Below are 24330 nucleotides of genomic sequence, written 5' to 3'. Positions count from 1 at the left end.
AAATAAAAAAGCCAAAAATAGTCTTCGTTTGAGTTATATTTCTGTTCTTACTTTGCTGTTCTTCTACTCTTCCTACTTTTACTGTTTTTCATTAGTAACCATTTTTTACTTTTCAGGTACCAATGTCATGTTTTATGTTTACTGTTCAGTTTGCCTTGCAGGTACACCCATCAGCTGCCACACTGATTTTATATATTCTGACACAAACAGCGTTTGCATTCAGCATATATGGAATTCTCGGATGGCAGCGCTGTAGGAGGTGATTTCACCCCCACAGTTAGAAAAAAAGAATAGGTATACATGGCGTTGGTTACACATACCCATTAGAAAGTGGGTTGGATGTTTTGGGCGGCTAATGATGGGTGTACTACACATTATCTGGTGGAGATTTCTTCATCCACATCGATCAATGTGGATGAAGGTATCGGTTAGGTTCTCTTTTTTTTGTTCAGCCCACAGGCTGCATGGAAATAAAAAAAAACTACAATATATGCCAAACAAGTACCAGCAATGTACTGATATTGTTGCTGGACTTTGAGTGGTTATACCAGGATGAAGCTTGCAGATTTAGGCATCATCTTGGTATAGTTTTTACTACCAGCGGTCGGCTTACATGTAAAAGCGATCCTAGAGGATAATGAGCCGCTAGACTGCTTATACAAGTAGTGGGAAGGGAGGGGAAAGGAGGGGAGGGGAGGGGAAAAGGGAAAGGAAGGGAGGGGAGGGGAATGGAGGGGAGGGGAAGGGAGGGGAGGGGAAGGGAAGGGGAATTGAAGGAAAGGAAAGGGAGGGGAAGGGAATTGAAGGAAAGGGAAGGGGGGGAGAGGAGAGGAGGGGAGGGGAAGGGGGGGAAGGGGAGGACGTTGCAAAATGGACAGAACCAAGTTCAAGTCCCAAGGAGGTAAATGCGCCCTCCGAGGAGGGGCCAAACGACGCACACCTTGAATAAAGGTGCGTATCAAAGAGTTAGACGCCAAGGGGCACTGGAAAAGGACAGCCAGTGCAGATAACTGGCCCTTAAATCGTGGTCAACGCAAGGCGCTGGTCCACACCAGTTTGCAGGAAGGCCAACAACCTCGCCACCGGGAAGGAGCGAGGAGGGATGCCCCTGGATTCACACCAGGCAAAATAAACCTTCCAGGTATGGTAATAGAGCTTACCGGACGAGGCCTTGAGCAGGGTGTCTCAGGACCTGGCTTTCAACAGCCAAGCCGTTAAAGCCAGCAACTGTAAAGCAGGATGGAAGATCGGCCCCTGAGACAGTAGATCGTCTCATAACGGGAGCCGCTATGGAGGCTCGACGACCAGTTGTATGATGTCCAAGTACCAAGACCGGCGCGGCCAGTCCGGGGCCACCAGAAGCACCAACTTCGGTTCAGAGACCAACCTGCGAAGGAACCTAGACAACAACTGAATCGGGGGAAAGGCATATATATCAGGCGATACTGAAGCCAAGGCACCACTAGCGCATCCGAGGCGTCTGCCAGAGGATCCCTTGTTCTTGCCACGAACTTTCCCACCTTGTTGTTTAGCCAAGATGCGAACAGATCCACATCTGGGGTTCCCCATCTCGCACACAGCATCTGAAACACCTCCGGTTGTAGGGACCATTCTCCCTGGTCCAGGTTCTGGCGACTCAGACAGTCGGCCTGCCAATTCTCCACACCTGGAATGTGAACTGCTGAAATCGCCGGGACATGCGTCTCGGCCCAAAACAATGTCGGGCACCTCCCGGGCACTCCTGGTGCCCCCTTGGTGATTGATGTAAGCCACTGCAGTGGCGTTGTCCGTCTGCACCCGCACAGAGCGACCCCGAAGTTGATCCGACCAACGGAGCAAGCACAGTCTGATCGCTCGCGGTTCCAATATGTTGATCGGTAGGGAGGATTCCTCCTCCGACCAAGTGCCCTGGGCAGACAGAATGCTGCCACCCAAGCCCGACAGGATGGCATCCGTGGTGACCACCGTCCACAACAGGCGGAAGGATTTGCCCTCCATCAGAGTCGGGGACTGGAGCCACCTTTGCTTGGGCAGAGTCCAGGACCATTCCCAGGTAAGGGAGACGAACAGAAGGGGACAAGGTCGACTTCTGAACGTCGATGGTCCACCTGAACTCCTGGAGCGTCTGAACAGTAGTCGACAGATTGCATAACAGACTCAGGCTGCGACAGATTGCATAACAGACTCAGGCTGGTGCTCGATCTTAACAGGAGATCGTCCAGATATCCCAAAATCGCAATCCCCTGTGCCCGCAGCAGGGCCAGAACAGGAGCCAGCACTTTGTAAACACCCTTGGAGCCGAAGCAAGACCAAAAGGTAACGCCACAAACTGATAGTGCATCTCCGTGATAGCGAATCGGAGGTACCTCTGATGACCCTCGAATATGGGGATGTGCAAGTACCCTTCCTTGAGGTCGATGGAAGCCAGGAAATCTCCCAGACTTAAGGAGGCCACCACCGAACGGAGGGATTCCATGCGGAACTTCTGAACCCGCACGAATCGGTTCAGAGCTTTCAAGTCCAGAATTAGACGAACCTTGCCCTCCTTCCTGGGCACAGTGAACAGATTTGAATAAAAACCCAGAAACCTGTCCCGATGAGGCACCGGGACGACCACCCCTTGGGCGAGGAGATCCTGAACCACCCGATGAAGATCGTGCAACTGATCTGGGGTCAAATGAAGATTTGAGGAAAAGAATCTGTCTGCTGTCCGCGAAAGGAATTCGATTCTGTATCCCGATCTAATGATTTCCTGAACCCACCTGTCCAAAACCCGGAGCAGCCAAGGTTCTAGGAAACCACGCAGACGTCCCCCCCACCCCTGAAACGGGTGAGGGCGTCCCTTCGGGTAGAGGCGGAAGGACCCGCCGGGCCGGCGTGGTTGCATTTTTGCTTGCCCGCCCAGGGCTTCCTCTGACCACCCTGGCCTTTAAAGGGTTTCCCCTTGCCCTGTGCCTTAAAGGCACGAAAGGACCCCTGATGTGGTTTAAAAGGAAGGCCCCCGCTTACTGTGAAAGGACTTACCCTTGGGATTCTGGGGCAGCAGAGTGCTCTTACCCCCAGTGACCCCCTTAACCAACTCATCCAGGGATTCCCCAAAAAGACGATTCCCCACATAAGGGATGTCAGACACCGTCTTCCTGGAAGACTGGTCAGCCGACCAGCTCTACAGCCACATTAAACAACGGAGAAGCACCGTGACGCCAGACAGCCGTGCTGCTAGAGGAGCCTCATCCAAGGCTGCGTCACACAGGTACAAAACAGCCAGACGTGTCTGCTCCACCATTGCCACAGTAGCTGGAGGTGCGGAATCTGCCTCCAGAGTGCGTTTGAGCACCTGGGCCCAATCAGCCACAGCCTGAGAGACCATAATAAAGGCGAAGATGGGCTTCAGTAAGGAACCCGCCACCATATACGCGTGGCGAGTAAGAGATTCCACCCGCCTATCCGTAGGGTCCCGGAACACCGGAGAATCCTCCGAGGGCATGCGAGTGGCCTTGTTTAACCTGGACACCGTGTGATCCCCTTTAGGGGACACTGTCCATCGCGAATCCGTAGGAGACGCGAAAGGGTAACTGAACTGAAACTGTTTTGGTACCACAAAAGGGCGCTTTAAATTATGCCATTGTTCGTTCACGGTTTCATGAAGCTCAGCGGGACAAGAGAACACCTGTGCCGCTTTTCGGGTTCTGCGAGTTCCAAAGGAAGACTGCTTACCCAGTGGGTTGGGCTCATCCTCCAAACGTAGTGTCTCTTTAACAGAAGCAATAAGCGCAGACACGGCAGCGCGCTCTTTTGCCGCTTCAGGAGAAGGGTCATCTTCCTCCTCCCCCTCCACCTCCAGATCAGAATGCAAGGACTGAGACCCCTCAGGGGGTATACTGTCCAGGGCAACCATATCAGACTCAGAATCAGAGGACAATGAAGCCCTAGTTTGTTTCCTAGAATCCCGCTCTGACATCAACAAATCCACCTTGGACGCTAAAGTCTCAAGTGCAGCAGCAAGGGAAGGTGAAGATTCAGGAGTACCTGAATCACTCACCAAGGCTGGGGGGAATTTGCAGTCCTGGGACTCCATGAGAATATTGCTGTAGCTTGCCCTTTAAGAAGCGATCGCAGCGACCCACCGCAATAAGGATCACACTAAGGTACCGCCCTGAGATGGGAAAAGCACTGAAAACAGAAGAATATTCCCCAAAAACAGCAAAAAGAACCCCCAGAAGTGTCACCACGCTGCTGTCTAAGAGAAAATGGTGGCAAATGCATCTGAATGGGAGGCTCCGGGAAAATGGCTGCCGAACACGTGCAAAGAAGAACACTTTGCACACGCAAGATGGTGCCCGAAGGCGATAAAAAACACTACATAGAGAGCTGCAGAAGTGCCCACAGTGAGGCTAGAGCAGCTGCCCACACCCAAAATGTCGGACACGTGATTTTTTGCACCATGTCTGCACCCCCAAACACACTGACAAGTGGACAGGGATAGGGACCCCCACAGATCCCCCCACGGCGATACATGCGCAAGAGGCCCCCGCAGGGACCGGGAGGGATGCGAGCCCCAGACACAGACATGAGGGGAGAGCACAGACATCAGCAGACTGTCATCCCCAAACAGAGGCCCCACACAGAAGTTACTTACCGCTCCATATGGCGTGGGGCGCCTCAATAGCGCGGGAACCCCCCACCCCAGATGGCGGGGGGGCCGGCAGCCGAAATAGGATGTGTTGCATGATCAAAGCACCGCAAGTTGAGGCATCCCGGCGAGGTAGCCACCTCGCAGGCTGTTGCCCCTGAGGACAGGGGCAGGTCGTTTGCTAGGCCAGGGCGCACTCCTAGCCCGCTAAACGCTCGATGGCGGGTTGGGATTACATAAGATCCCCTGTCCTGGAGTACCAGGACGACCAGTCCGATTCCCAGCTCGGCAACGCTGTAGTCTTTCGAAGATCCGACTAACTAAGCGCAGACAAATAAAAAGCTAGTAGTGCAAAGAAAACACTTTTTCAGAAAGTAAAAGTAATAGAAAAGAAGAAAGGCTGAGACATGTAGCCCCAGCACAGGGAAGCCTATCTTACTCCTAACTAGGCAGAAGACAAATTGAGTTGGAAAGGCTGATAGCAGGGGGGTATTGGACCAAGGGACAGCCCCCTACAGGTGTGTCTATGTAAATTGCTTTGTTTTAACAAGTCTTATGCCTAGCTTGCTCCTGTGGATAAGAGGTCAATACCCATTGGTGAAGACTGTATGAGTGGGTGGCGACTGTCAGAGGGCGTAAGAGAAATTAGGTTTTGTGGTAACGAACCCTTTAAGTTCTATTTGCATGCATAGATCAGAGAAGGATGTATTATAAAATGACTTGCATTAATTTTGAAGTATGCATAACAACAAAAACCTCACCTAAGAGTTCTCAATCCATTAATCTTGGTTGTTAAAACTTTTAACCGGCTTCCAGCTGCAGTCTTCAAGGTTAATTCAAGTCCATGAATTGTTTTCTCAGATAGATCTCGCTCTTTCTTTCAGGAAAAAAAAAAATGGAATGACAGGTAAAAATAAATGAATGACTACTATAACATTTTCAAATACACACAAATATATTTTTTTCTAATTCATTTGCTAGGGGACAAATTAGTTAAAGCAGTAATAAAGCCAAAAGCAAATACATGTATTATATTGCAGCTTACCAGTTCTTTGATGTTATGGCTGCATTAGTGCTCTATTTTAGGCTTTTATTGTCACCTGGTAATCCAGCCAGCAAGCCATTTTCACAAGCTGGCCTGCAGTTGTAGCAGCTAGTGGGTTGAGACAAACAATTTAACAATGACAGGGGTGCTTTCTTTTTTAAAACCTTTGACCCAAAAAGAAAAAAATAACCGTTGCTGTAAGTGCTTTGGAATAAATTGGCTGGAGTTTGACTTCAATCTGTTTGTGTATTTAAATCTGCTGGAACATCTAACACTACCCTCCCCCAGATTGACAATGCTGCTTTTCCAAGGTGTATCTTTTTGCTCCATCATCCAGAGTGTAGGCAACTCAATAAAGGAAGTGTTACTGGCTGGATCACCGGTTGTAAGCAAAGAGAAAAAAAGCTTAAAAAAACAAAAATGCAGCAATCACATCTAATGTTACAGTTATGCTATTGGGTTTAATACCGCTTTAGGTGCTAATGCAGTGCAACCGGAAAGTATTTACAGCGCTTCACTTTTTCCACGTTATGTTACAGCCTTATTGCAAAATAGATTAAATTCATTATTTTCCTCAAAATCCTACAAACAGTATCCCATAATGAAAACCTGAAAGAAGTTTGTTTGAAATCTTTGCAAATTAATTAAAAAATAAAATAAAAAATCTGGATTTTTGTCTTACCGTAAAATCCTTCTCTCTGAGGTTCACTGACAGACACAGCTTCAAGTCTTCAGACTACTGGGTATTATGCTGTCTCTCCTCAGGAGTAGGACTAGGCGGAAACCTTTTTGGTTATGCCCCTGGGGCAGTCCCAGAGAGAATACTATCACTTATAAACTGGAGTCCTAAAGAAGGAACAAGCTGTGTCAGGTGAACAAATAACTCAACCCCAACAGAGGGGCGGGTGCTGCGTCTGTCAGTGAACCTCAGAGAAAAACTGAATTTTTGTAAAATCTTACCTGTAAAATTCCTTTCTCTGAGTCCTCCGACAGTCGCCGCCACTTCATATTCATCACTAATGGGGTTATTGACCTTTGCTCCGTAGGAGTAGCTAGGCAACAAAATTTATTAATATCAAAGCTTTTAGCATATCCCACCCCTAGGGGGTGGTCCCCTCAGTCAATACCTCCCTGCTTCCTGCATTCCCAACTCAGTTTCAGTAGCATAGCAGTAGAGTACATAAACAAACCCCAAAAGAGGGGCGGGGGTGGCGACTGTCGGAGGACTCAGAGAAAGGAATTTTACAGGTAAGATTTTACAAAAATTCCATTTTCTCTTACGTCCTCCGACAGTCGCCGCCACTTCATATTCATCACTTATGGGGACGTCCCATAGCAGTGTTGACATGAGGGGTGGGAAAAAACGCGGCCGCGCCTAAAGCAACGCAGTACCCACATCAGAGAAAGGAACCTTACCAAAGTAAGAGAACCAACTGGGCAACAGGAAAAAACTGTGCTCAACAGGAGCAACAACCCAGGAAAACAAGTAACCTAGGGATAAAGACATCCCAACAGCCAAGGACCCAAAACAAGGGACCCTAAGGCACCGCCACACTAAGAACTTTGCGGCCAAAGGAAGCATCCGCTGATGCCTGAACATCCACCTTGCAGAATTTGGAGGTGGTGTGAACGGACGACCAAGTCGCCGCCTTACTTACCTGGGCCACAGAAGCCTGATGACGATAGGCCCAAGACGTTCTCAGAGACCTGGTAGAGTACGCCTTCACAGGGAAAGGAGGAACCTTCCCCTTCAAAGCATAGGCTTGCACAATGGTCTGTCTGATCCATTTGGCAATGGTCGCAGCCGACGCCGCCATGCCCTTCCGAGGACCCTCCGGAAGGACAAATAGAGAATCCGACTTGCGAAAAGATTTAGTCGATGACAAGTAAACCCTGATCGCCCGAACAACATCCAAGGAATGCAAAGCCACCTCCTTTGGATGCTTAGGTTTCGCGCAAAGCGAAGGCAAGACAATGTCCTCATTGAGGTGAAATTCCGAGGTCGTAAGACCACCTTATCCAAGTGAATCACCAAGTAGGGAGAGCTGCAGGACAAGGCCGCCAGCTCCGATACCCTGCGAGCCGAAGTGATCGCCACCAAAAAGGCAACCTTCTTGGACAACAGAGACAACGAGATCTCCCTGATCTTTTCAAAGGGAGCATGCTGTAACACGGACAGAACAAGGTTCAAATCCCATGGAGGTAAAAGGATCCCTCCGAGGAGGGGCCAAGTGTCGCACCCCTTGAACAAAGGTGCTAACCAAGGAATTAGACGCCACAGGGCGTTGAAAGAGAATGGCCAGCACAGAAATCTGACCCTTAATCGTGGCCAACGCCAAACGCTGGTCCACGCCCGTTTGAAGGAAAGCCAACACTCTCGATACCGAGTATGAGCGAGGGGAATACCCCCTGGACTCACACCAGGCAAAATACACCTTCCAAGTATGGTAGTAAATCTTCCCCGAAGAGGCCTTCCTGGCCTTAATCAAAGTGGGAATGACCTCAGGGGAGAGACCCCTATCCTTCAGGACCTGACTTTCAACAACCAGGCCGTTAAAGCCAGCGACTGTAAAGCAGGATGGAATATCGGTCCTTGAGACAGGAGGTCCTCTCGAAGAGGCAGACGTCACGGAACGTCGACCGACAGATTTACGAGGTCTGCGTACCAAGACCGGCGAGGCCAGTCCGGCGCCACCAGAATCACCGTGTGCGGTTCCGAGGCTAACCTGCGAAGGAACCTGAACAACAGTTGAATCGGGGGAAAGGCATACATCAGACGATACCGACGCCAGGGCGTCACTAACGCGTCTGCCCGAGGATCGCGCATCCTTGCTACGAACCTTTCCACCATGTTGTTTAGACGAGACGCGAACAGGTCCACATCTGTGGACCCCCACTTCGCGCACAGCATCTGAAAGACATCCGGGTGAAGGGACCATTCTCCGTGGTCCAGGGTCTGGCGACTCAGGTAATCCGCCTGCCAGTTCTCCACACCCCCAGAATGTGAACTGCCGTTATCACCGGGACGTGCGTCTCGGCCCAAGACAGAATGTCGGTTACTTCCCGAGCCGCCCGGGCACTCCTGGTGCCCCCTTGGTGGTTGATGTAGGCCACCGCTGTGGCAATGTCCGTCTGCACCCGAACCGGACGGCCCTGAAGCCTGTCCGTCCAACGCAGAAGGCAGAGATTTATCGCTCGCAATTCCAGAATGTTGATCGGAAGAGAGGATTCCTCCTCCGACCAAGTTCCCTGGGCGGACAGAACGCCCAGAACACCACCCCAGCCCGACAGGCTAGCATCCGTGGTGATCAGCGTCCACGAGAAAGGGCGAAAAGACCGGAGCCACCACAGAAGATCCCTTCTGGTACGATGACTCAATGAGATCTGTAGATCCAGAGATTGCGGTCGCCCGTCCCACTCGGCCAGAATCTCCGCCTGGAGACCCCGCGTGTGAAACTGGGCAAAAGGGATCGCCTCGAAGGCCGAGACCATCAATCCCAGACACCTCATACACGTCCGGAGGGACGAGTACTGGTTATCCCTGGGGGACAGAACTGCGTCCTGAAGCGTCCGGAGCTTGTCTTCTAAAATTTATCGTCCAACCGAATTCCTGCAGAGTCTGCATCGTGGTGGACAGGTCGGTCACCAGGCCCTGACTGGTCGCAGACCGAATCAGGATATCGTCCAGATACCCCAGGACAGAGATGCCCTGGGCTTTAAATAAAGCCAGAACCGGCGCAAGCACCTTTGTGAAGACCCGTGGAGCCGAAGCGAGACCAAAGGGTAACACCACGAATTGGTAATGATCCTCCGCAATGGCGAATCGAAGGTACCTCTGGTGACCCTCGAAAATGGGGATGTGAAGGTACGCATCCTTCAAAATCGATGGAGGCCATGAATTCCCCCGGAACCAGGGCAGCCACCACCGAGCGCAGGGATTCCATGCGGAACTTGCGAACCCGCACAAAGTGGTTCAGAGCTTTCAAGTCCAGAATCGGACGTACCTTGCCCTCCTTTCTGGGCACGGTGAACAGATTGGAATAGAACCCCCGAAATCTGTCCCGATGAGGCACCGGAACCACCACTCCCTGGGCCCGCAGGTCCCGCACCGCCAGGTGCAGATCCTGCAAGCGCTCCGGAGTCAGCTGAAGGTTTGAGGGGAAAAATCTGCCCGCCGGCCTAGAGAGAAACTCGATCTTGTATCCAGATCGAAAGATTTCCTGAACCCACCTGTCCCGAATGCGGTCCAGCCAGGGTTGAAGAAAACCGAGCAAACGTCCCCCCACCCCAGAACCGGGTGAGGGCGTCCCTTCAGGCCGCATTGTTATGGGCAGCAGACCCGGACTGGCCGGACTTCTGCTTACCTGTCCACGGCTTCTTCTGGGAGCCGTGGCCCTTGAAGGGCTTGCCCTTATAGTGCGACCGAAAGGCCCGAAAGGACCCCTGAGAGGGCCTAAACGAGGTATTCTTCTTACCACGAACAAACTTATTCTTGTGGGTTTGGGGCAAGAGAGTGCTCTTACCCCCAGAAATTCCCTTTATCAGAGTATCCAAAGATTCGCCAAAAAGGCGAGATCCCGCGTAGGGCAAATTAGCCAAAGTCTTGCAAGAAGATTGGTCAACAGACCAACATTTCAGCCATATCAGGCGACGGTTCAATACCGCCACACTTGAAAGACGTGCAGCCAAAGGGACCAAGTCCAAGTCCGCATCACACAAATACATGACACCCTGGTGAATTTGATCCACCATAGCCAAAGTTGTCGGCGGGGCAGAGTCAGGCACCAGGGTGCGCCTGAGCACCTGTGTCCAATCCGCAATAGCCTGGGCTGCCATAATCGAAGCAAAAATAGGCTTCAGCATAGAACCAGCAGCCATATAAGCATGACGGGCCAGAGATTCCAATCTCCTGTCCGTCGGGTCCCGGAACACCGGGGTATCCTCAGCGGGGATCGCAGTGGATTTATTCAAAATCGCCACTGCATGATCCACCTGAAGCAGCACACACCAATGCTCATCAGTGGTGGGTGTAAATGGATAACGCAGTTTGAACCTACTCGGCACAGCAAAAGGCTTCTTTAAATTGCGCCATTGCTCATCAACCGCGCGCTGAAATTCCGTAGAGCAAGGAAAAACCTGCGACGTCTTGCGTTTCCTTTGCGTCCCATGAGAGGACATCAAAGCAGGACGACATGGTTCATCCTGCAAATGCAGCGTTTGCTTGATAGAAGAAACCAACTCATCCATGAGTGCAAGCTCTTCAGACGAGCCAGGGGGGGAATTATCAACCCCTTCCACCTCAGCCTCCCCCTCAGACCCCACAAGGTCTAGAGATGAGTGAGACCCTGAGAAGGGCACACCAGCCATAGCAGCCCCATCGCCCTCTGAATCAGAGGAAATAGACACTCTGGGCCGCTTAGTGGATCGATCAGCCACCAGCATCTGCACCTGAACAGCCAAGTTTGCCACAATAGTAGCCAGATCAGCCCCCTCGGGGGAAGCAGCAGCCCCTTGGCCCTCCACCAAGGTGGGAGGAAACTTGCAATCCTGAGAATCCATGCCCCAGTAATATTAGGAAAAAAGGAGTACTGCCCCTTTAAGATCGCGGCGAGCGTAGCCCACCGCACCCACTGAATACACCGACCCCCACAGGGATAAGAACACTGGGTAAGGAATACAGGAAAATGGAAAGGTAAAAACCTGGAGAGAGCACACAGGCTGCTGCACCGATCGCTGTCCCAGAGCAAAATGAAGTGATGCAATGACTGACCGCCCCTGTAAAGCCTATGTAAGGCTACACAAATATGGCCGCTCGGCTGAGGATTCCTTAGGCAAATAGAAAATGGCGCCGACATGTGGCCTGATCGATCGCCGCCAAAATGGCGGTGTTTGGCGCCAAAACGCTGCGCCTTACCACACAGTACCGGCCACCATAATTCTGCCGCAAAAAAATGGCGGGTCGCCGCAGCGATCGCCGCACAGCATGCCTAAACCCAGACTGCTTCATGCATTCAGCCAGCAGAGCGGGAGAGAGCCCCCCCTTGCAGCCCACACACAGGCAGCAATTCCACACAGGAATCTGACAGGGAGCTCAGCAGCCACACAGACATACAGGGTCACACAGTCCCAGACTGACACCCAACAGACAGGTCCCCACAGAGTTACACTTACCAGTCCGGACGGCGTGGGGAGCCTGCTTCAGCGACCAAACCGCTGCACTGAGGACAGGGAGTGTCGCAGCCATGACGCAGTGGAATTGCGGTGCGAAACCGCAATGGCGTCCAGTGAGGTAGCCACCTCACAGATAGCATCCCTGCAGCGAACAGGGATGGGTCGTTCAATGTGCCAGGGAAACCTGCGCTGAACGCTCAATGGCAGGCTGGGAAGCCCCTGGCCCTGAGCCCTTGCATCCAGGGTGGCCAGTCCGAGACCCAGCTCCGCACGATCATCGTCATCAGAAGAAGCTAACTAATGCTGAAAATTAACAGCTAAGTAAAAGAAAGAGAAAAAGACTCAAAATAAAATCAAAAAGAGAATAGAGGCTGAGACAGAGTCCCAGCACAGGAACAGCCAGCATACTCCTAAGCTAGGCATTAGAAACTGAGTTGGGAATGCAGGAAGCAGGGAGGTATTGACTGAGGGGACCACCCCCTAAGGGTGGGATATGTTAAAAGCTTTGAGATTAATACATTTTGTTGCCTAGCTACTCCTACGGAGCAAAGGTCAATAACCCCATTAGTGATGAATATGAAGTGGCGGCGACTGTCGGAGGACGTAAGAGAAAAGGAATTTTTGTAAAATCTTACCTGTAAAATTCCTTTCTCTGAGTCCTCCGACAGTCGCCGCCTCCTCGAAGTCATCACTGTTGGGTATTGACTTCCGCTCCGTAGGAGTAGCTAGGCATATAGACTTAGTCCAAAGACAAAAAGAATTAGCATATACACACCCATGGGGGCTGTCCCATCTTGTCAATACCCCCCTGCATGACCACTCCCAACTCAGTTTGGTAGCATAGCAGTAGGTAACAAGAACCCCAAAAGAATGGCGGGGGCGGCGACTGTCGGAGGACTCAGAGAAAGGAATTTTACAGGTAAGATTTTACAAAAATTCAGTTTTCTCTTACGTCCTCCGACAGTCACCCCCTCCTCCAAGTCATCACTGTTGGGATGTCCCAAAGCAGTATAGACATGAGGGGTGGGAGACGCAACCGTAGAAAAGGCAACGCAGTACCCACATCAGAGAAAGGAATCTTACATGCACCGTAAGAGAACCAACTGGGCAACAGAAAAAAACAATGCTCAACAGGAGCAACAGCCCAGGAAAGCAAATGCCAACAGCCAGGGACCCAGAAAAAAACACAAGGGTCCATCATGGCACTGCCGCACTGAGAACCTTGCGGCCAAAGGAGGCATCAGGTGATGCCAGAATGTCTACTTTGTAGAATTTGGAAAAAGTGTGCACCGACGACCAAGTCGCAGCCTTGCACACCTGAGCCGAGGCCCTATGCCAACAGGCCCAGGACGTACTCACAGATCTGGTAGAGTGCGCCTCAATAGGGAAGGGCGGAACCCGTTCCTTCAAAGCGTAAGCCTGTTCAATGGTCTGTCTGATCCATTTAGCAATAGTCGCTGCGGATGCAGCCATGCCCTTCCGAGGTCCCTCAGGAAGGACAAAGAGGGAATCCGTTTTACGAAAAGATTCCGTGGACGACAGGTAAACCCTGATCGCCCTGACCACATCCAAGAGTGCAGAGCAACCTCCTTAGGATGCTTAGGCTTCGTACAAAGCGAAGGCAGAACAATGTCCTCATTAATGTGGAACTCAGAGACCACCTTAGGAAGAAAGGAGGGCTGCGGACGCAAAACCACCTTATCCCGGTGAATCACCAAGTACGGAGAACGGCAAGATAACGCTGTCAGTTCCGACACCCTGCGAGCCGAAGTGATCGCCACCAAAAAAGCAACCTTCTTAGACAGCAGAGGCAACGATATATCCCGAATGCTTTCATAGGGAGAACGTTGTAACACGGACAGAACCAAGTTCAAGTCCCACTGAGGTAAGGGCTCCTTCCTGGGAGGAGAAAAATGTCGCACACCTTGAATGAAGGTGCGAACCAGAGAATGAGACGCCACAGGGCGTTGGAAAAGAATAGCCAGGGTGGACACCTGGCCCTTGATCGTGGCTAGCGCCAGACGCTGGTCCTATCCCGCCTGGAGAAAGGCCAACACTCTCGATACCGAGTACAAGCAAGGGGAGAACCCCCTGGACTCGAACCAGGCGAAGTAAGCCTTCCAGGTGCGGTAATAGATCTTTCCAGAGGAGGTCTTCCTAGCCTTGACAAGAGTAGGGATGACCTCAGAGGAGAGACCCCTGTCCCTCAAGACCTGGGTCTCAACAGCCAGGCCGTTAAAGCCAGCGACTGTAAAGCAGGATGGAAGATCGGACCCTGAGACAGGAGATCTTCCCGCATGGGCAGCCGCCACGGAAGCGTCACTGCCAGATGAACAACGTTGGCGTACCAGGACCGGCGTGGCCCGTCTGGAGCCACCAGAATCACCAGGTGCGGTTCCGAGGCTAGCCTGCGGAGAAACCTGGATAGCAACTGAATCGGCAGAAAGGCATACATCAGGCGATACTGATGCCAAGGGGCCACCAACGCATCCGAAGGCGACTGCCAGGGTATCGCGTGTTCTTGCCACCTTTTGGTTTAGTCGAGATGCAAACAGATCCACGTCCGGGAATCCCCACCTCGCACACAGCATTTGAAAGACCTCTGGGTGCAGGGACCATTCCCCCTGGTCCAGGGTCTGGCGGCTCAGATAGTCGGCCTGCCAATTCTCCACACCTGGAATGTGAACTGCTGAGATCGCCGGGACATGAGTCTCGGCCCACGATAGAATGTCGGTCACCTCCCGGGCCGCACGAGCACTCCTTGTGCCCCCTTGGTGGTTGATGTAAGCCACCGCGGGGTAGCATTGTCCGTCTGTACTCGGACAGGTAGGCCCTGAAGACGTTCCGACCACTGGAAGAGAGAGTTTTATTGCTCGCAATTCCAGCACATTTATCGGGAGGGAGGACTCCTCCTCCGACCAAGTGCCCTGGGCAGACAGGTTGCCCAGGACTGCACCCCAGCCCGACAGGCTGGCATCCGTGGTAATCACCGTCCACACCAACAGACGGAAGGACTTGCCTTCCGCCACCGACGGGGACTGGAGCCACCACAGAAGAGCCAATCTGGTCTGACAACTCAAGGAGACACACAGATCCAGGGACTGAGGCAGTCTGTCCCACCTGGCCAGGATCTCAGTCTGGAGAGCCCGCGTGTGAAACTGAGCAAAGGATATCGCCTCGAAGGCTGACACCATCAACCCCAGAGACCTCATACAGGTCCTGAGTGACTAGGACGGGTTGTCCCTGAGGGACCTGATCTCGTCCTGCAAGGTCCGGAGCTTGTCCTCTGGCAAGAACACCTTTGCCTGAGCAGAGTTCAGAATCATTCTTAGATAGGGAAGACGAACAGATGGAGACAACGTCGATTTTTGAACGTTGATGGTCCATCCGAACTCCTAGAGCGTCTGGTGGACAGATCGCACACTAGGTCCTGGCTGGCACGTGCCCTCAGAAGGAGATCGTCCAGGTAACTCAAGACCGCAATGCATTGTGCCCTCAGAAGGCCCAGAACCGGCGCCAGCACTTTGGTAAAAAAAAAAACCCTGGGTGCAGAAGCGAGACCGAAAGGTAACGCCACAAACTGGTAGTGGTCCTCTGCGATAGCAAACCGAAGGTACCGCTGATGACCTTCGAAAATGGGGATGTGCAGATACGCATCCTTCAGATCTATCGAGGCCAGGAATTCCCCTGGACTCAGGGAGGCCACCACCGAACGGAGAGACTCCATACGGAACTTCGGAAAAAACGCACGAAGCGGTTCTGAGATTTTAGGTCCAGAATAGGACGCACTTTGCCCTCCTTTCTGGGCACAGTGAACAGATTTGAATAAAACCCCGAAACCTGTCCAGATGAGGCACCAGGACAATCACCCCCTGAGCAAGAAGGTCCTGTACCGCTTGGTGCAGGTCCTGCAGACGCCCCGGAGACAAGTGAAGATTTGAGGGAAAAAATCTGTCCGCCGGCCTGGAAAGGAATTCGATCTTGTACCCCGATCGAATGATTTCCTGAACCCACCTGTCCGATATCCGGAGCATCCAAGGTTGGAGGAAACTGCGCAAACGTCCCCCCACCCCTGAAATGGGTGAGGGCGCCCCTTCAGGCAGAGGCGGACTGACCCGCCGAGCCGGCATTACCCGACTTCTGCTTACCCGCCCATGGATTCTTCTGGTTGCCCTGGGCCTTGAAGGGCTTGCCCTTGTTTTGGTTCCGAAAGGCACGAAAGGACCCCTGATTGGATCTAGGCGCAGAACCCCTCTTGCCTCGAAAGGACTTGTTCTTTGGGTTCTGGGGCAGCATAGTGCTCTTGCCCCCCGTGACGCCTTTCACCAGGGTATCCAACGCCTCGCCAAAAAGGCGAGAGCCAGCATAGGGAAAATCAGCAACAGTTTTCCGTGAGGACTGGTCGGCCGACCAGCTCTTCAGCCATATCAGTCGCTTGTTAGGCAATGCAACATGAGAGGCGAGCCACTAAAGGGGCCTCATTTAAGGCTCATCACACAAATACATGACTCCCTGGTGGATCTGATCCACCATTTCCAGCCGGGCAGGCGGAACACCATCAGACACGAGATTGCACCTAAGCATCTTAGTCCAATCAGCCACCGCCTGAGCCACCAAAACGGACACGAAAACGGGTTTGAGCAACGAACCCGCCACCGTATAGGAATGGCGGGCTAGAGACTCCAACCGCCGGTCCGTGGGATCCCGGAAAACCGGAGTATCCTCAGTAGGAATCAAGGTAGCCTTGTTTAGCACGGCCACAGTGTGATCCATCTGTGGAGGCACACACCATAGTGATTCCGTAGCCGGCGCAAAAGGATAAAGCAATTTGAACCGACTAGGTACCAGGAATGGACGTTTCAACGTGCGCCACATTTCATTAACAGTGTAGTGAAATTCAGCTGGGCAGGGAAAAACCTGCACCGACTTGCGGGTCTTGTGCGTCCCAAACGAGGACACAACGCCCGGAGGACTGGGCTCATCCTCCAAATGTAAAGTTTCCTTAACAGAAACAACTCATCCATGGTCGCCCGTTCTTCAGGCGACCCCGGGGAGGAAGTATCAACCCCCTCCACCTCAGCCTCCCCCTCAGACCAAGGATGAGCGGGACCCTGAAAAGGGCACGCTCGCAGCAGCAGCCATATCACCATCTGAATCAGAGGAGAGAGACAATCTAGCCCTCTTTTTTGCAGCACGTTCAGCCATCAGCATTTACATATTAGACACCAAAGTCGCCACTACAGCGGCCAAATCAGGTCTCAGCGGGGCCACCGGAGAACTGGGTGCCCCCACCAGAGCTGGGGGGAATTTGCTATCCTGAGAATCCATTGCTCAAGGTTACAGAAAAAAACAGTGCAATAAAATGTGTACGTGCCCCTTAAAGATTGCTGCGGAATGCGCAGCCCACCGCTACAGCTACAGTGACAAGGACCCCCAAAAGGAGAAGAGAAAACTGAGCCAGAAGCGATAATACAGAGGAATATGGAGAGTGATAACCTGCAGAGCCCGCAGAGTGTTGCTACCGATGTCCTGCTGCATAGGAAAAGGAAGTGCTGCTGAAGTAGGCTGAACTATAGACTGCCAGACTCAGGGAAAATGGCTGCCCCATAGGAATGCATTGGAGGCTATGCCAAAATGGCCGCCAAACATGCGGTCGGACCGATCGTCCACTTCCCACAAAAATGGCGGCGGATGGCGGCAAAATAGCCTGCAGAGTCGCCCACAGAGAAGCTTAACATGCCCGCGCATATCAAATATGGCGGACCGCGCGAATTCATGCCGCTGCGGTCGCCCCACAAAAACGTCTGCACCCCAAACAATGCACCGAATTGACACAGGGAAGGAGACCCCCAGAAAACATACAGTATCTGCACAAGCGATCCCCACAGGGACCGCATCAGGGAGTCACACAGGCACAGACATGGGGAACACACAGCAACACAGACTGCCACCCCAGACAGAGGACCCACACAGAAGTACTTACTTGTACCAGATGGCGTGGGATGCCTCTATGAACGGAAAACCGCTGTCCTCATCTGACAGGGAGTGCCGTGAGCCAGGGACATGACACTGCAGCATCGCAGATGTGTCCTGTGAGGTAGCCACCTCGCGGCTGCATCCCTGCGGCGAGCAGGGATGGGTCGTTCATAATGCCAGGGCGAACCATAGCTGAACGCTCAATGGCGGGCTGGGGGTCCATCTGACCCTTCTGCCCTGGAGAACCAGGGCGGTCAGTCCGAATCCCAGCACCGCATGATCCGACTTCATCCGAAGAAACGACTAACACTAGAAGCTGACAAAATAAACAGCTAGCAAAGTAAGAAAAAACTGACATTTTCAAAGAAAATCAAATAAAAGATTAGGAAGGCTGAGACTGAAGTCCCAGCACAGGGAAGCCTGACTACTCCTGACGCTAGGCAGATTAAAACTGAGTTGGGAGTGGTCATGCAGGGGGGTATTGACAAGATGGGACAGCCCCCATGGGTGTGTATATGCTAATGCTTTTTGTCTTTGGACTAAGTCTATATGCCTAGCTACTCCTACAGAGCGGAAGTCAATACCCAACAGTGATTACTTAGAGGAGGCGGCGACTGTCGGAGGACGTAAGCGAAAAGGATTTTACGGTAAGACAAAAATCCAGTTCTCTCTTTCATTCACTTACACACAGCTTCGAATCTTCAGACCATTGAAAGGTCCTAAAGCTGCGTCAACATGAGGGGCGGGAAAAAACACAGCAAACGCACAATTCCCAACAAGGCTAAACCTAGCCAACCAGGTAACAGGAGCTCAACTTAGGAACAACTGGAGCTCACCCCCAGGAAAAATGTTCACCCTCAAGAAGCGGAAGCCTTTGCAACCACAGCCTGCAAAACTTTGCGGCCAAACGCCGCACCTGAAGATGCAAGTACATCCACCTTATAAAATTTTGTGAGCGTGTGTACAGATGAGGACGTAGCCTCCTTGCACACCTGATGACGGAAGGCCCAGGAGGCCCTAAGCGCCCTTGTAGAAAGCGCTTTAACAGAGAAAGGAGGAACCTGACCCTTAATGGACTGGGCTTACACCACCGTCTGCCTGATCCACTTGGAAATAGTCGGAGCAGATGCAGTCTGCCCCTTACAAGGTCCATCTGTAAGTACAATCGGATTTACGTCACCACCAGATGGTAACACAATGTCTTCATTCAAATGAAACCCAGAGACAACCTTAGGAAGGAACGCCTGACAGGGCCGCAACACCACTTAGTACCTACGAATCACCAGGTAAGGTGACCGACAGAACAACACAGCCAACTCCAACACGCGGAAGTAATCACTACTAAGAAGAGGGAAGGGGAGGGGAGGGAAGAGTGGGAGGGGAGGGAAGAGTGGGAGGGGAGGGGAAGAGTGGGAGGGGAGGGGAAGAGTGGGAGGGGAGGGGAAGAGTGGGAGGGAGGGAGGGGAAGAGTGGGAGGGAGGGAGGGGAAGAGAGGGAGGGCAAGAGAGGGAGGGAGGGAGGGGAAGAGAGGGAGGGCAAGAGAGGGAGGGAGGGGAAGAGAGGGAGGGAGGGAGGGGAAGAGAGGGAGGGGAAGGGAGGGAGGGGAAGAGAGGGAGGGGAAGAGAGGGAGGGGAAGAGAGGGAGGGGAAGAGAGGGAGGGGAAAAGAGGGAGGGGAAGAGAGGGAGGGAGGGGGAGGGAGAGGGAGGGGGAGGGAGAGGGAGGGGGGTGGAGGCACGTAACCTGACCACAGCAATCATGGATCAGGAGCCATGATTACTGTGGTCAGCACACTAAGGGGGACACAGGAGCAGGCAGGATCAACTAGGTTGTTTGGAACCTAGAGAGAGGGACAAATGACACATCAGAAGCACTTTGTGCTTCAACATGCTTTTTTTTATTTATTTTATTTTTTTTTTAAGGGTTACAACCACTTAAACAACATTAAATGCCCAAGCATAACTTCATTTAAAAAAAATAAATAAATAAAAAATAAAAAAATTCCAATGGCCTTTCATACCTTAAATTTCTATCCGAACCATGAATCTGTGTTGTCATGTTTTATGATCAAATATGTAGACACCTTTTACACCTAAAGGCATGTATTCAAAGTCACCAAACAATAAGCCTACATAACATTAATATATTAATGTGCTATTTACACTGTACCCTCATATCAAGATGCATCTTCTGCAAATGCATTTCTAGCTTTCTTATCTTTTGCAGCAAGCTCTCTTTTTCATCCCTAAGTTGCTTATTGTCATCCTTCAGCAGTTTATTTTCATCCAAGTACTTCTGATCACTTTTCAGACCATTTAATTCAGGCGAAATTCTGAAACAAAAAATTGCTAATAATAAAAAAGTGCTATAATGCAAACTGCAAGCAAGGTTAACAGCAGAACATTTAGAGTTACCTTGCTGCTTGAAAATTGTTCCCTCCATTGTTTCCCTGCTGATAAGACACTTTCTGTTCAGGGATAGATCGGCTAGAAAGAGGTAAATACGACTTTGGTTCACGCATAGGAACTCTTTCTACAACATGCCATGAAGGGCGACTTTTTTCATTGTTTGCAAGAGCCTCACGCGTTTCCTTGGAGTTACTTGGAGAGCTCTGCAGCTTACATTTCTCAGCAAAACCTTTTCTTACCACCTCCTCTACTATATCAAGGTTATCATGCAAAACCTGGACAACGATAGTTCCATCTTTGTAGACTGTTTTTTGCTGTACAGAGATTTTTTTATCAGCTATTAACTTTGATAGAAATTGCAAGCCCTAAGTGGAGGAAAAAAAAACATTTTCCAGTCAGCTTAATTATACAAAACAATTGCCACAAAATAAAACCCTACATGAGGTTTAACATTTCTGTTGAATATAGTCACCATCTTGCTGCCATGTTCTAAACAGCAGATAAGGACTCTTCAAACTAAAGGCAAAATAACACTTGTTAATGTGACTTCATAGCTGCAAATAACTGGTGACAGTGCAAAACTATATAAAATTAAGAATGACAGAGCTTGAATGGACAATGCTTAGAAGTCCACATTTTTTCATTTACAACCAAATACAAAAACTTCTGATCAGTTTACAGCAGTTTTCTATAGTTCAGTCTTTTTTTTTTTTTTTTTTTTTTTTGCGGTAAAGGAAATTAATACAATTGAGCACAGTAAGACACTTTGTAGGTGGATATCATTACAATCCAATAAATTTAAATGGGTCTGCGAGCAATCTATGGTGGTGTAAATTTTAGGATGCCACTAGCACTGATCACTCCCTTGTAGTGAGTGCGTTGTGAATGAAATATTAATATGAGCTGCACAAACTTGTGTAGCTAATATTAATAATAAATTAATTTAAACAAATAATGAATTTGTAGTGAAAAATTTGTATCACTCTGTGTAGAAAAAATATATATAGGTGTATATATCAACAGTTGTGCACTGATTAATCCAATATAAACGATTAATAATTCTCTATATGCAATATAACCATACAATTAAAAGTCAAACACATATAAATCATGCAAAGTGACGTAGTGAATTAGTGTTTAATTCCTTATGCCTGGTATCCAAATTATAAGTGTCCAAACAAAGTATGCTCCTCTGTATGGAGAATAAATCCCAATCACCAGTGCTCAAATATGGTCGTGAGCAAACTTGATTTCACCTCCAATATCTGTGCTCCCCATCCCCCCTTCAGGTGGGTGCTTCATCTTTATGCCTGTGACCTCGCACTTAAGCTTGGTCAGCAACGGCCTTGTGCTCAATCCAGATACGTATGCGGGGTTGCTTTTTCTTAAATGCTGTCACAGGGTGCTCCTATCCCTCACGGATGGCTCACATGGATAGGAAGATATATATGGTGCAAGTAACGTCTTGTAAACTGACTTTATTAAAAAAAAAACGTATTGCACTTACATTTAATTTAATTTTGCAAATAGTGGCCCAGAAGCTCAGGGGGGGTCTCCAACTGTTCTGGTTTATCCGCTCTATGAGCTGTGAAAATGCTCTGTCGTACTCACACTCCGACGTATGGCCCCTCCTCCATGCGTATCGACACAGGGCTCTTGCGTGTCCTCATTTCCCCCTGAAGAGGACACGCAAGAGCCCTGTGTCAATACGCATGGGGGAGGGGCCTTATGACGACGTGTGAGTACGGCTGAGAGCATTTTCACAGCTCAATGAGCCGATAAACCAGAACAGTTGAAGGTGAAATCAAGGTTGCTCACAACCATATTTGAGCACTGGTGATTGGCATTTAATCTCCATAAAGAAGAGCATACTTTGTTTGGACACTTATAATTTGGATACCAGGCCTAAGGAATTAAACACTAATTCACTACGTCACTTTGCATGATTTATATGTGTTTGAATATTAATTGTATGGTTATATTGCATATAGAGAATTATTAATTGTGTTTATATTGGATTTAAACAGTACACAACTGTTGATATATACACATATTTTTTTTTTCACAGATTGATACAAATTCATTATTTGTGTAACTGAAATTATTAATATAAGCTACACAAGTTTGCGCAGCACATATTATATTATATCATTAATATAATACATTATATTAATTAATATCATACAATCAAAGTCATAAGTTATTCAATAAAAGGCTATCCATAAGAAGCTGACTACTAAGCATTGTATGTTCCAGACACATTTAACATAAAAAAAGAAAAAAAAAAAAAAAAGGTGAAAAAAAGGAAAGGAGGGAAACGTAAAGAATAGAAAGGGGAATGAAGTTACACCTTCAAATCCACAAACAAGCTATCTCAGATGAAAAAACAAACATCTTAGAAGCTTAACAGGCGCTCATGTTTGGGTAGCAAGCAAAGTGAAATGCAAAGTGAAATCCACAGATCTCGCGTTTTATATATTTATTGAATCTGTAGGTTTAGCACTTCGTTTCTTGATCGTTACGGTCCAACTTACTTAGTCCGACAAGCAGGATTTTGCTAGAATTTACTTACTTGCTGTAAAAATGCGTGTTGTCAATCTAAATTAGTATTTGGAAAGCCCATCCAGTTTTAAAATAAGCAGTGCTTCAGCAAGGGCTGCTGGAATTGCAATGTCAAACAGCGTTTTCAGAATATTGTATACTGGTGTCCACAAAGTTCCACCATGTATGAGTATAGGTAACCAATTCCATGCAACCACAAAAACAGGTCCCTGTAAGTCTAGGGTCCCTGTATGTCTAGGAGTGCAACGTGTAATTCAAATTGGAACTAGATACCAGCAATAAAGTCCCTTATAATTTTTTGGGAGCATGGACAGGTAGCGTACAAGATTTGTTTTCATTATTCTGGTTTCAGTGTGCTATTAAGATCTGATTTCCCACTTATTCAAATAGGCATAATGGGGCAACAAGGAGCCTGCAAGAAGCAAAGAACAGCAAGGAGCTCAAGCCTCAGGAGTGTCTATTTTTGCGAGAGCGGTATTCAAAGAGCATAAGGCTTACTTCCTTTGGTAAGGGCAGGAATTGTGGATACAACAAAGTGCATTACTTCTAAAAAAATTGCAAGATTTTTTTATTTTCAGGTAATTTATGATCGATTTCCCTCAAGTGATACCCAGATAGGTGTGTCAATAAAAGCATGATATTTTAGTGATTTAAGCTAGTTGGGCAGACTGCAAATATTTTAGTATATGTAGGACACCTAGACCACCTTGAGGTCCATTTCAGTATAGAGTATGTTTAGCTATTCTTGGTCTATGTCAAACCCAAATCATTTTCAAAATCTATTGCTGGAGATGTCGTAAAAGAGGAGATGGGAGTTCAGTGGGTAACACCCTAAATATAGAAGTTTAGGTAAGAAAGTCAGAAAAGTGGATATTCCTTTACTCCTTCCAAACGGCTAGTAGGGTTTCAAGTTTACTAAAGTGGGGAAGGCAAATGGCAGCATAAAGTGTTTGATAAGAGGTGGTGAGGTAAATGTCCAGATAGGGGAGACTTGTCAATTCTCACTGGTAGGGGAAGGAGTCCAGCAGTGCTTCAACTTGCCCCTGCAGCAGCAAGATGTTTAATATATTGGATTTGGCACGACTGATATGGAGGCAAGAGATTTTGCTAAATCAATTGACAAGGACAGTTCGGTTGGGAAGCACAATAACCTAATTAGTTACAAACAATTTTGTGTCGTCAGCCAATAGAATCAGTTTGTGGTGGTGTACAACTAAAGTCAGGTCAGCAATGTCTGGGAGATCTCTTGCAAGTTGCGTTAACTTACAAGAGACCTATTGCAAGGGCAAAAAACAAAAGGTGAAAGGGGACAGCTTTGCCTCAGATCTCCGAGAATGGAGAAAGTGGCAGACCTGTAGCCACCATATGGTAAATATAAACTCACCCACTTCAACATAAATCAACCCCCCCCCCCTCCCTCATTCTCAGTCACACTGCTGAGCACAAAGACAGATGACAATCCTAGAAATGTAAAGCATGCATTTTATGTAGTCAATAATTCAATATTGAACTCTCCCTCCTCAAGGCTTACTGTTAC

At 49.5% G+C, this 24330-nt stretch overlaps 2 protein-coding genes across 2 annotated transcripts in view; both read right to left on the bottom strand.

The window, feature by feature from the left end:
* The window catches only part of LOC309556304 (serine/threonine-protein kinase 31-like), a 417430-nt gene extending 397296 nt beyond the window's left edge, over nt 1–20134 (bottom strand). Inside the window, exons 1-2 of the mRNA XM_082258745.1 lie at nt 19993–20134; nt 5395–5510 (exon numbers count right to left, since the gene is read on the bottom strand). Coding sequence (XP_082114871.1) covers nt 5395–5510; nt 19993–20025 — 149 coding nt within the window. The 5' untranslated portion in view covers nt 20026–20134. The remainder of the gene's footprint in view (nt 1–5394; nt 5511–19992) is intronic.
* A 99-nt stretch (nt 20135–20233) lies between these two features.
* Nucleotides 20234–24330, bottom strand: part of LOC309556442 (serine/threonine-protein kinase 31-like) — a gene marked incomplete at its 3' end in the record, with an annotated part of 195042 nt that continues 190945 nt past the window's right edge. Inside the window, exon 5 of the mRNA XM_082258904.1 lies at nt 20234–20596. Coding sequence (XP_082115030.1) covers nt 20234–20596 — 363 coding nt within the window. The remainder of the gene's footprint in view (nt 20597–24330) is intronic.

This window comes from Pelophylax lessonae, assembly GCF_965119305.1.
Source record: "Pelophylax lessonae genome assembly, chromosome: 5".
Lineage (NCBI taxonomy): Eukaryota > Metazoa > Chordata > Amphibia > Anura > Ranidae > Pelophylax > Pelophylax lessonae.
The sequence above is the reverse complement of the archived record's forward strand: the minus strand, read 5'-3'. Positions and strand labels throughout refer to the sequence as shown.